At 44.0% G+C, this 12,286-nt stretch overlaps 1 protein-coding gene across 11 annotated transcripts in view; it reads right to left on the bottom strand.

The window, feature by feature from the left end:
* Nucleotides 1-12,286, bottom strand: part of Sipa1l1 (signal induced proliferation associated 1 like 1) — a 275,601-nt gene that overhangs the window by 81,305 nt on the left and 182,010 nt on the right. For all 11 annotated transcript variants that reach the window (XM_029484700.2, XM_029484698.2, XM_021178588.3 and 8 more), the window contains one exon: nucleotides 9,500-9,688. In XM_029484700.2, the coding sequence (XP_029340560.1) occupies nucleotides 9,500-9,688 (189 nt within the window). The remainder of the gene's footprint in view (nucleotides 1-9,499; nucleotides 9,689-12,286) is intronic.

Below are 12,286 nucleotides of genomic sequence, written 5' to 3'. Positions count from 1 at the left end.
TTACCTGCTTGCTTTTTTTTTTTTTTTTTTTTTTAAACAGTCTCTCTGTGTAGCCCTTACTGGCCTGGGCCATCCTCTATAAACCAGGCTAGTCTTGATCTTGCAAGAGATGAGCCTTCTACCTCCCAAGTGCTGGGATTAAAGGGGTGCACCAGTAAGCCTGCCTCATAATCTTCCTTTATTCTGTGTCTGTCACGTAACATATGTATCCAAAGCCATTTATTTGCAATTCTCAAGTTGAAAATAAAAGAAATCAATTTAAGCAAACATACTTGGAAGCAAAAATTGATAAAGGGCTGTCATCCTAACTTTTAATTTATTCTTCTTGGTATGAATATTCATATTTTCCCTGCATAAATATTCATGTCTTTGACAGTGGAGTGCTATCCCATATCACACTGGGAATATTAACATGTTGTGCATGTATTTTATTATCCTTCTACAATTTGAAAATTGCTGACTTCTGAAGACACATTCAGGTTCCTGCCATTTGAGAGCTATGAACCTTTATGCATGTTCTGCCTTTATCAACATTCTAAATGACATACATGGTTCACAGAAAGCATCTTCAGAAAGACATCCGGTGCTTGCTTGTTTTTTGTCCCTTTCCCCTCCTGAGGTAACAGAAAGCTCACCATACCCAGACAGGAAGTCACTCTGCTCACCTGTCCCTACACACATGGGGACAAAGTAAAGCCCAAGTCTCGACCTTGCAAAGAGCTAAACAAGCTACTATGCACTGGTGGAAGACAGCATGTAAGGTGGGAGTAGTCTTACTTCACTTTAATGGTAACACACATACACTGGTTTGCTTAGTTTTGTTTTTTGTTTTTGTTTTGCTTATCACACTTAGGAGGGGAAAAAAAGCGAGGAAAATATCGAAGTATAATCACTGACACTTCAGCCCTGCCTCAGCTGGCTGCTAACGCTAGCATAGCAGGAGAACCCTGAAAGGAGAGGTTTCATCCCAGCTTTAGAACCCAGCTAAGAGTCCTATGAGATCTCTGAGAGGAAGTAGGGAATGGTATGCCCTCTGCCCATTACAGAGGCAGTCCTGAACAGAGCAGTTTGAATGGCAGCACCTCCTCACCCTACAGGCAGAACTCAGAGATAGTGATCTGGAGACAGGAGGGAGTTCTGTGCTGTCTGGCTGCACCTCCCAGATCAGCCTGCACAGGCCACAAATACAAGTCGCCCTGCTCAGTGGGAAGCATTTTTTCCCTTTTGGTTTGAAGGTTATTTTAAAGAACCTCTTACAGGCCTAAGGTTTCACTGCAAAATTCAACAGGTTCATTTATCATGTTAAAGAGTCTACTGTGGAATAAGATAAGTAAGGAGAACGAAAGCACCAGACAGGCAGGCTCCAGGAGGACACAATGTGCCCTTCTGTCACTGAGCATGCCATGGTCACTTCCGAAGACAGCCAGCTGGTTTCCAGTTTCCCTGCTTTGAAAGGAACAGTGTTTTATAAGAGGATTAAGAAATCTGCTAGATTGTCACATTTTCTTCACTTTAAAACTGCCAGATGCCACCTGCTCTATTCTCTGAAACTGACAAAATGACTATAAACTTAATTTCTGCTCCAATGAAATTAAGTGTAGGTGGCATTCTCTGAACTCAAGACTCCTCAAATCCTTAGCTAGTGACTGTTTCCTGCTGGTATTCATAACACAAACGTGTCCCGAGAAGAGGCAGGGTACCAGTGTCACCTGTGCCAGCATCAGCGTCAATCTGTGAGCACCATGGGATTGCAGGCATATTCTGTGAAATGGATCAGTTTGCTTTGAGAGGCACACATAGCTGTGTGGGCTTTGAAAATGAATATATAGTATTTAAATATAAAGTTCAAAGCAGTAACAATGAACTGAGTGCCACCCTGGACACAGGCGGGGTCTACGCTGTGTAAATTTTGTTGATAAGTACGTCTGGGCTTTTTAGTAATGGAATACAGTTCTGTGCCTCAGGCAAGCTGCTCCTATGGGTCCCTGATCCAAGAGTCTGGTCACTTAGCAAATGTTTATTTTCTGGGTTATTTGTATTTTGAGATAGGCTCCTATGTAGTACTAACCTGGAACTCAATTTATAGATGAGACTGGCCTCAAACTCATAGAAATCCACCTACCCCTGCCTCCTGAGAGCTATGATTAAAGGCGTGCAGCACCAGGCCTCACAAATATATATATTAACCACAGTCAGTCCAACTAAAGCCGTACATCAGCAAAATGAAGCCATTTTCAACTACCAGCAGAAGCACTGGTAAGCCTACTGGTTGGAACCAGCAGTACCAAACTCCTCCTTTCATAAAGTAGGTACTTCCACACAGAATCAAGAAACAGATACAACCTGAACATTCTTAAATTTTTAAATACAGATGCTCCATCAGTAGTCTACTGAAATATTCCAAAATCCAAAAAGACCTCTATGATATGAAAGGGTTTTTTTCTGGGCACTTGGTGAAACAGTACAACCTGACTCAAGAACTCCTGCATTCCTGGGAAGAGGGTCCAGCCAGAGCTCAGAACCAGCCCTCAGTTATATGGCTCTTGGGCACATCTTATCAAGTCTTGCATTTCACTCATCTTCCCAGAGAGGGCCATAAGAACACTGGGGTGACCAGCCCCACAAGGTTAACCCAGTTTTTCTAAACCTTTAGAATTAAGTGTTTCATCTAGATGTTTATGAGGTATGACATGTTAAGAGTTCTTCAGTGTGCCACAGTTCTCAAAGCATGGGACATAAGTTCTCCAAAGTCTCTAGACTCTTGCTTCCTGTCATCTTGCTGAGGGCCAATGGTGACATCATCCCAGTGGCACCAGACTCTACCATGGCTCAAGTGTGCAGTGTTTGTTGGGAGAACAAGGTAAGCCAGTTGCCTCATGCACAGAAGACTCTAATGACTGCTCCTCTCCTGCCCCTCCTGCCATCCGAGGACAAAGCTAACCACTGATGGACAGGGAAGTCCTGGCAGCCTACTAGGGCCTCCAAAGATGCTACTGTGGCTTGAGGACAGGGAGCAGGAGAACACCATTCTTAGCCTCTATGTGGCTTCACAGCAGTGCAGGTAAGCCTTGAAGAGACCTCCTAAATACCTGTTGTCTGCTGCCACCATGTGAGGAACAGGGTCTAGAGATGCAAGTCCAGCTCCCAACCTGTCCCCTCCAGCAGAGTCACCTAAGCACAAGGAGGCGCTTCCGTTTAGGGTTTTACTGTTTTATTTATAGAATATTTTTAAAAGTTTTGTCCAAGCTTGTCAGGACTTGACAGTGTTTGGCCTCTTCCAAAACCAAACTGGGAGCCAAAAAGAAAAGCCAGAACCTCATCAGTGTGCCATCCATAACCACTCCACCTCCTTCCTTCCTCCTGCCCACCTCCAGCCCACCTCCCGCCCATCTCCCGCCTCCTGCCCACCTCCCACCTCCTGCCTACCTCCCATCTACCTTCCAACCTTGTTTTTCTGTCTTCATTATATATAATGTCCAAGCCATTAAATTGGCTGTAGTGAGCAGAAAGAGTGGGAGGCCTTCTTCTACCTTTTCAGAAGCAAGACTCTCAACCTGTTTTCATAAAATGCTCTCCTGCTGGGTTCCCTGGTTATTCTAGGGGGTGAGAGGCAGCTGGTCTACAAGGAGCTTTCTGTCTACAGAAAATGGGGATTTTTGGACAGTGTTCATTTTGGTTTGGCCTTCATAAACAAAACTCTCTGACTTCCTCCTAAAGAAGAAAATCTTTATTGTCAGTACTGATGTTTTCTCAGTCTATCCAAGACTTAAAATTTTATCCTCATTGGTAATTACAAACAAAAACTGAATGCAAAAGAAGGGAGGAAGGAGAGAAAGAACATAGCTATTAGGCTGGGTAGGAAAGTGGTTCATTTGACAAATTTCAAAATTATGTACACTTGCACAGAGTCTATGCTAATCTATTTTTATCTTTGGCATAATGTAAATAAAATATTCTAAACACATAATCTAATATTATTCTAAGGTATGTTGTGAAAAACATCTCCAAAAATGAAAAGATTCATCTGGAGGTATTGAGCTAATAATAAATACATCTAACTTGACATCGAGATGATTTTCCATTATGTAGGAAAAAGTCTTCTTCAGGCCTAGTTTGTGAAAGACTGAAATCACTCCACTGTTCCTCAAAGAGGAAGCTGAAGTTATTACCTCCCCAGTGGCAGAGCCACACAACAGAGTATCAGGCAGTCACATGACTAGACCTCTGGATGCATGGGAAGGTCTATAAAACACACCAAGTAAACAGGAAGGGTCCAAGGAAACCTGGAAGCAAAGCACAGTAATGCTGTGCTTCAGGGATCCATGGCTCTTCCGTGCTGGGTGGAACAGGGGGTGATAGGAAGCGGGAGCACAGAGATTCTCAAGCACGGCCACATCACCTACGCTTCGGACTGTCTGAAGGCATCTCACTCATTACGTGGGAGAGAAGGCCTAAATTTTCACTTGAGGGCTGAATTTCAAAGATAACCATAATTTAAAACCAAGAACAGTGAACTGTCTGTCCACCAGACAGCTACTTGACAGACTATGCAGAAAGAGCCCTTACTGCCTGTGAGTTGGTCTTTCAGGGCTTCATCAGTGCAAACTGCCTTCCTAACACAGCCTCGGTTCCCAATGCTATCTTGTCATTGCCTCAGTCAGGCAGGCATGGATGGGTGGCACAAAACACGCAGCAGCACTGTCCTGAGGGCTGACGGGTGCAATTCCTGAGAATGCTTGTCTAGGTCCAGGAGTCACCTGGTACCTTCTGGATGGCACTGGGTACTCTCATAATCTAAGAGGTTTAAATTCTAGGAGTGTCACTGTTCTGCCAAAGTGTCACTCACAGAAAATTGGTTTTATATACAATGTTTCCCCTATGGGTCATTTTTTCAAAATAGGCTGCTTGAATAAAGATGACAGTGGCCGGGCAAACTCATTTAGCCTCACAATAAAATAATGCCCCATGGCAGTGAACAGGTTCTCCAGCGTTCCATTCACATGCTATCCAAGGAGCAGTGCTATTCATTATGAACTGGGCCTCTGCCTGACAGCCACTCTTATCAGGTGCCATGGGTGCCCCACACAATGGCTATGCCTCCTCTTTAACTTCAACTAGAAAAGTAATCGCTTTAAAAACTGAAAAACAACATATCTTCATTTTCATATTCTTAATGAACACCTTTTAAAATGAATATTCATTCAGTCAAAATCACTACCAGGCATATGAGACTTGACATTTCCCAATGAAGCAGAACTATTGATTCTCTCTACAACAAACTAGCAAGTGAGCTTCTGACATGCGTAAGCCAGCCTTACTCTATTCTATTTGGGTTTAACACATTACTTCATGCTGAGTGCTGAAGCCTTTAAGATCTGGATCATCATTCTAGGAGGAGTAGACTGGGGCACACAGCAAAGGGGTCAGGAATGTGGGCTATGAAGTCTGTACCTGGATAACGCATGCAAATTATTCCACACAGCACCTGGCTTAGTCACGCTCAACCCTAGTTTTCAGTTTGCTCGGTGAGCCTGCTTGCTGCTCTGTGAACACATGGAGCCTTTCCTTTGACTTTGTTCCTACTGATTCTGGTCTGGAACATCTGACCATGTCCTTCTGCCCTTCAAGGGGCACCTCATTCTGATCCTGTCAGCCAATCCTGACTCACGCCCTTTGATCTCTCTGTTTGCAATTATCTTAAGTTCATTACGTAAGGTCTGACATCTGTTACGGTATACTGTATGGCATTGTCTCTTTCATGGATATGAGCTGTGTTTTACTGGCCTATTTATTTCCCACAGTCTTTATCAATCTAGAGGAGTGTGTGTGTGGAGTTGCTCCACTTGCCCTTACTTGTAGAGTACAATATTTTACTTTTAATAGGAGTGTTCCCAAAGGACTTTACGAAGATGAAACAGGACAATGCATTTAAATAACCAGTGACTTTTTTATTTCCATCAATAGCACCTAAGATTCCTTGACTCTTTTTCAAGCGCCTAGAGTTGTACTGAGTGTTACACATTTATCAGCTCCTGAAAACAGGTCATGACACAATGTATCATTCCCCATGCAAGAAGTAGATGAGGCCCAGGTGGATCTGACTGACTGCTGGAGACAAGACTGACATAACTGAAAAGTACCTCAAGTGACCAAACAATTTCAAAGCTCACAGAATAAATAGTGAAAGTCCTCCCACTTCACAATTCCCTTTAGGGAAAAAGAGTTATTTCGAGACAAGAAAAAGGAAAGGAAACATTGCAATTCTTTAAAAGGCAGTATTTATACAGATTTGTGGCCAGTGTCCGGCCCTAGCAAGAGGTGAGAGAACAGAACATGCCTGAACTATCTGGGACTTCAGTTGCTCTGAACATAAGACAAGCTAATACCTGGACCCTGAGGATGGCATCAGATGATGTCAGCAAAGAGATCAGAATGCAGTAAAGTGCAATGCATGCTGTCTCGTCTGCCTCTGTCCTACAGATACCCTCGAAGGGGTGGTAGAGACCTGACAAATAAGGCAGGTAAACTAAATCCAAAGTTAAAACAAAATTTCAGAACTCTAATAAACTGCAGCCAGTGTGAAACTCTTGCCAATCGATTTATAGCTTCTCATTTCACATAACAACACAATTAAAATAGCCATTCAAAAAGAGCTAAGTAAGGAGACTGGACAAGCACAGAGCATTCACTTACGTCTCAAAATGAGCTTCCTCAAGAGTCAACTCCGGCATGCACCAAATCTCAGTTAAATGACAGGCAAGTGACAGATGTGCGGGCAGCATGCTGTCGTACACCTTACAAAAAAATCTGCTTATTTCATTTTTGCTTTCTGTACTCATGACAGAATCAAGCACAAAAGGCCAAATGCCACAATATAGTAGACAATTGTTTTGTGTTCTTTTTCTAGGAGTTTAATAAGGGTAGAAAAGATAATATAGTAAGACTGCAAAGTTCCTTTAGTAAGTCCAGTTTCCTGGTAGCAACTGAGAATCTAATGCAAGGATACACAGAATGCCTGAGTTTAAGAAAGATAAAAGAACGACAGAAACCAGAAATGTTACAATAAGTATGTGCTATGCACCATACGTGCATACATTTCCTTTTCTTTCATTTCTTCTTCTTTTTTTTTAATTGGTGATGTGGGGGAGGAGCGTGCGGGGTGGTCTAAGATGAGGTTTCTCTGTGTAGCTCTGGCTGGCCTGGAACTCTCTTCTGTAGACCAGGCTGGCCTTAAACTCACAGAGATCCACCTGCCTTTGCCTCCCGAGTGATGGAATTAAAGGTGTGTGCCCAGTGAATTTCTTTTCAAAGTGCATATTTGAAAAGAATCTACTCCTCAAAGTGGCTCCAAGGCATTCCCACCTCGCGTGTGAAGTAGGCACCACCATGGCTCTAGCTGGAAGGCCATGCATGGAGAAGACACAGTGAGTGGATCCCAGACAAAGACAGACAACAGAAAGTCAGGCATGGGGCGGGCGGCTCACACAGAATGCCACGCTTTAACTGCTAGGCCCCACTACCTGGCGAAATGGCTGCTTACAGTGAAATTCTATTATGGAATAATGTATTTAAGATATCTTTTTCAAAATAAAGCCAGTTAGATCTACTGGCGGCCATATTGTAATATTTAACCAAATAAAACCATTGTCATATATTATACTTAATAATTTATGAAGGAAGAAATTATTTTAGTAACCAAAAATAGGGAAGTGATAATTAGAGAATAATGGCCAATTCTGTGAATTAAACAAATGTAACTGAGTTAAACTCATCATGGAGTCCCTGCGATGCTCCTGTACTGGAGGGACCATGACGTAACGCCATCATGAACTGCCATCACTATACTTAGTATTACACTTCATCACGGGTCACAACCATCTGCGGCCCCCACACTGCAATCACTAAGAGGACACAAAATGTGCCAGACGCCCCATAAAAATGCACAACTGGAGCATGAATTTTTAAATTTAATATGTTTAAAACAAGGGAAGTGGCAATAAAACCCCGTCTTTCTATGAAGCAATCTGATCTGTGGAGATTGTGAATGTTAAGTATAAGACCGTGCTATCAATGCCTGAGCGGGTTTCTCCCTCCTGGGCAAGCACAGTAATTGAAATGACTGGACTAATAAAGCCACTGGCCACCCCACACCCTCCTCCTTTATTCATGTTCAGAGTGCGTGCTGGAAGGCCGTCCTGAGCACTCCAGCTCACGCAGTCACCTTCTGAAGGATGCAGTGTGTCAAAGCTACAGCAGCACAGACAAATGGACACTCCCAAAATTCTTTGTGTATTTACACGGAAGGGACATCAGCTATGATACACTGTGTAAGGGTGACAGAGGAGGAGGATTCAGGAAGCTCTACCAACTTCTAGTTCACCTTATATGTTCAGTGAATGGAGGGAAAGACTTAAAGACCATGACACTAATTTTTGGAAGGTGTTCACTTTAGTTTAGTAAAATCAGAATTTTGGGTTAATAAAACATAGATAAAATTTTATTCACAAATGACATCATACCTAGTTACATTTTACCTGCAATGTTCAAGCTACTTTTACCCACTGCTAGGGTACAAATGTCTAAAACACGGAAGGCGTTCCGAGGAACGCTACACAGGCAGAATGTCTACAAGGTGTGTGCTCAATCCCTGCGAGCAGGATGCACCTGCGCTGCTGAGTGGCAGTGGTCCCCAGTCACAGCAGCCCCTTCCTTTCTCTACACAGGCATCTCCTCACCCAAGCACCTTGATCAAAGGACACTGTGGTCGGGAACACAGAAATGGAGGCAGCAACCTTGAGCGTTTTGACAAAGCTACTTTTCTCATACCCTAGTTTTAATTTTTAAAAGTCCTAGGTAAAATGCATCTCTGCAGCATTAAAAAGCAGGCTTTTTCACAGGCTTAAGTCTAAGCTTTTAGAATTGGTGTGGCTAACAGCTAACAGCACATGCTTGGAGTCAGGTAACTGTGTTCAAATCCTGGTTCTCTAGCTTATAGAGTGAGAAATTGAAGTATTATGTAATTTCTCTATGTCTCAGATCCCTTTTCTCTAAAATGGGCATGGGACAGCGCCATTCTCTCAAGGTCGGAAGATAACATGGGACAGTACCATTCTCTCAAGGTCGGAAGATAACATGAGATAACATATTTTAAAGTCCCCAGACAGCATCTGAGGAACACATTCAGCAGTACTTGCCATTCTCACTCTAAGTATTAGTAATGTAATAACATCATTATACTTACTGTTACACGTAATACTATGTCTTCCCCCCACATACTCAGAAATCCACTGCATGTGCCAGTGACCACAGAAAGAGCAGAACACAGATAAAGCCCTCTATCAGCTTTGTCATAGAGAGATCAAATCAGAGATGGTCAAATGAACAATCACAAAGAATCTCCTTTACAATAAAGGGGACAGTTCTCCCACCTAAGAAGAATCGTCACGGTCTATACTGGAAGCCCAGAAGGAAACCCAAGCAGCAGGGACTGCACACCTACCCCTTGCTCGTCCAGTTTCATGAGCTGCTCTGTGACTTTGGGTGTGTTGAAGGCCAAGCGCAGACATTGCACGTTGAGCTCTGGGATCACGTGTTCCAACACCTCTTTCAGAGGCAATCCCCTGGCTGTCGAGTGCTTGGCCGTGGAGGGAATGGCATCCTCCAGGACAGACCCCCTCAGCGTCATGAGCTACAAGAGAGACAAGGGCTATGGTGAGGCTTCACAACATGAGATACTGAGTATGTACTAGGCTCCAGAAGCCGAGTCAGTAGCTCTGCCCCAGGCTAAGCAATGGCTGGTGGTTGGTCAAGTCAGTGAGGTGGTACATGGGGGAGACATAATACAGGATGCTCTATACATGAAAACTGCAGCCAACGCACTTCTAAGAACTCACAACGACATGTTTATTATAGTACTGAGCTATTTACCTAAGTGACAAAGGCAGCCTGCCCTCACAGTGATCAGTGAGCTCAAGGTCTTTGCATCACTCAACAGTGCCAGGCAGCACACTGAGGAACAGGGGAGGCATCCCAGGGAAACCCTGAAAGAACACTGAGAATGTGGTTGGTACACTTTTTAAATGATGACAGGGAGGAGGCGGATGCTTTCTATTTCCTAACCGAAAGCATAAGCTGCTCATATCATCTAAGCAATGACTGCAGTCAACAGCACTGGAAATGACTTCTCTTTTCTTAAAACACTCTGGCTATTATCAAATACTAACTCCAGCAATAATGCTCTCTAGTAATAGAGATCTGCTAGAGAAACATAAAGCCGGGCATGAAGCCTAAAGAGGTCTTGATTTTCAAAAAGTCTATGTGGCAAAACTGTTCGTGAATTTAGCTACTATTTGGCAGTCTAAGAAGTGAAACACAGAGGAGATTCCACTAAACAGGAAGCTGTAAGGTGTTGGCTACATACATGTCTGGGAATGTGTGTGGCAGTATCAGGGAGAGATGAGAAACACAAACACGAACCTAGGGAAGCCTGTTCATTAAAGAAAACAACAAGACAATGCAAAGGCAGAAACGGAATGACAGTGGCCCAGGCTACTAGGAAAAACCTTAATAGAAGAGGTGACCTCAGATCATGTGTTAAAGAATGAAGGAACATTTCTACAAAAAGAAACCAGCAAAGGGAACATGAGCAAAGCCACAGATAGAGAAAGTCAAGGCCTGAGTGGGAGTGGGAATGCAGACCTGCTGAGGCTGACCAAGATGGGACAGCACTATGCGCCCCTGACTCCACTGTGCGGTCTCACCGGGTTTCCAAAAGAAATGGCAGACACACTTGGAGAAATCAAGTCAAGACTAAGATGGAACTCAAGAATCAGAAGCTGTACTCCTCCACCCTCACCCAGCAGAGAGACTATTTCATAGTATAGTCATGAACACATCCAAGCCCCCTTTCTCATGAGGCTTACATTTTTATGGGAGAGACAGAAAACAAACAACATAATAAGAACAGTATGTAAAGCTGTGTTAAGTCTTAGCAAAAAGACATGGAATCAGAGATTAGAATTCAATGGGAGAGAGCAGAAAATTCAGATCTATGCCAGCAAAGGGCCCTGTGGCTTATGTGAGCGTGAGTCAGAGAATTCTGGAAGCCTGGGGAACTGCTGAGAACGCTGATGCCGTAGGAGGAACAAAGCAGCCAGGGGGGAGAAGGCCAAAATGGCTAGGAAGGATGGAGCCTGGGGAGTTATAGGATGGGTAAGGCACCCCAGCAGGTACACTGACTCCTAGGCTGGCTCTATTCAGGATGGAGAAGGCTAAAGAATTCTTAAAGAAGAATGAGGAAATCTGGCTTGCATTTAGAGAGATTCTCTGCTGGATGGAAGGATGCTGGACTAGGCCTAAGCCTTGGGGATAGAAGTACTTCAATTCCAGACACACAGTATTTGAAGTCAAGAGTACAAAGGTTGTGGCAAGACTAAATTTGGGGCAGGAATGAGAAGAGAAGAGTCAAGTACGATATCAGGATTTCTGACCCAAACAGACAGAATTACAGACATAGCCAGGGATTGAAGGTTATTAAATTTGACCCTAAATAGCAAGTGGAATGGTTCTCCATGGCTTACACTGGAATAGTGTGGCACTTGGGCTTTTCAGCCGAAGACTAAGGGAAAGGCCTGGCTCAATGAGGCCTGGGAGAAGGCTAGGCCTGTGACTGAGGCAGAGACAGTGAGAGGACAAAAAGCAGACGGGAAAAACCAGAGCCACTTGGATTCAGAGACTGCTATACTGTGCAGGGCACAAGGGACCCCCGGACAGGGGGAGAGGACTGCCATGCAAGATGAGGGGCATCAGTGCAGGGTCTGAGGGCAAAGGGGACTACAGAGAGAAGACGACCCATCTCTGCTCAACACAGGGACAAGAGCATGGTAAAGGCCAAACAACTTCACAAAGAAAGGAAAGCTAAAGATGGAGCATCAACTGGAAGTGTGTGTGTGTGTTTGTGTGTTGCAGGGATGCCACACACAGGGGTGGGGGCGTTCCTAGAGAGTGAATAAAGACAGCAACAGAAAACCAACTGGAAATTAGACAGGGGTGGTTTGAGAAGTCTGATAGATCTGGGAAGAGGGAAAGTGTGCTGCCTCAGCAGCCCGAGAATGCTGGCAGGCTAGCCACTCCTCCCTGCCACTACAAACAACACATCAGATGTTAGAGTGTTGCCTTCAAAACCTTACTTCTAATTTCCTGAGAGTTCATGCTCAGAAACAATTAGGAAGGGAAGCCAACCCCTGAAACTTGCCCTGCATTCAATGAGGGAAATACAGCCAAACAC

This window comes from Mus caroli, unplaced genomic scaffold (genome assembly GCF_978045245.1).
Source record: "Mus caroli unplaced genomic scaffold, Mus_caroli_1 scaffold_14, whole genome shotgun sequence".
Taxonomy (NCBI): Eukaryota; Metazoa; Chordata; class Mammalia; order Rodentia; family Muridae; genus Mus; species Mus caroli.
Note: the sequence above shows the minus strand (reverse complement) of the source record. Positions and strands in the feature narration are given on the sequence as shown.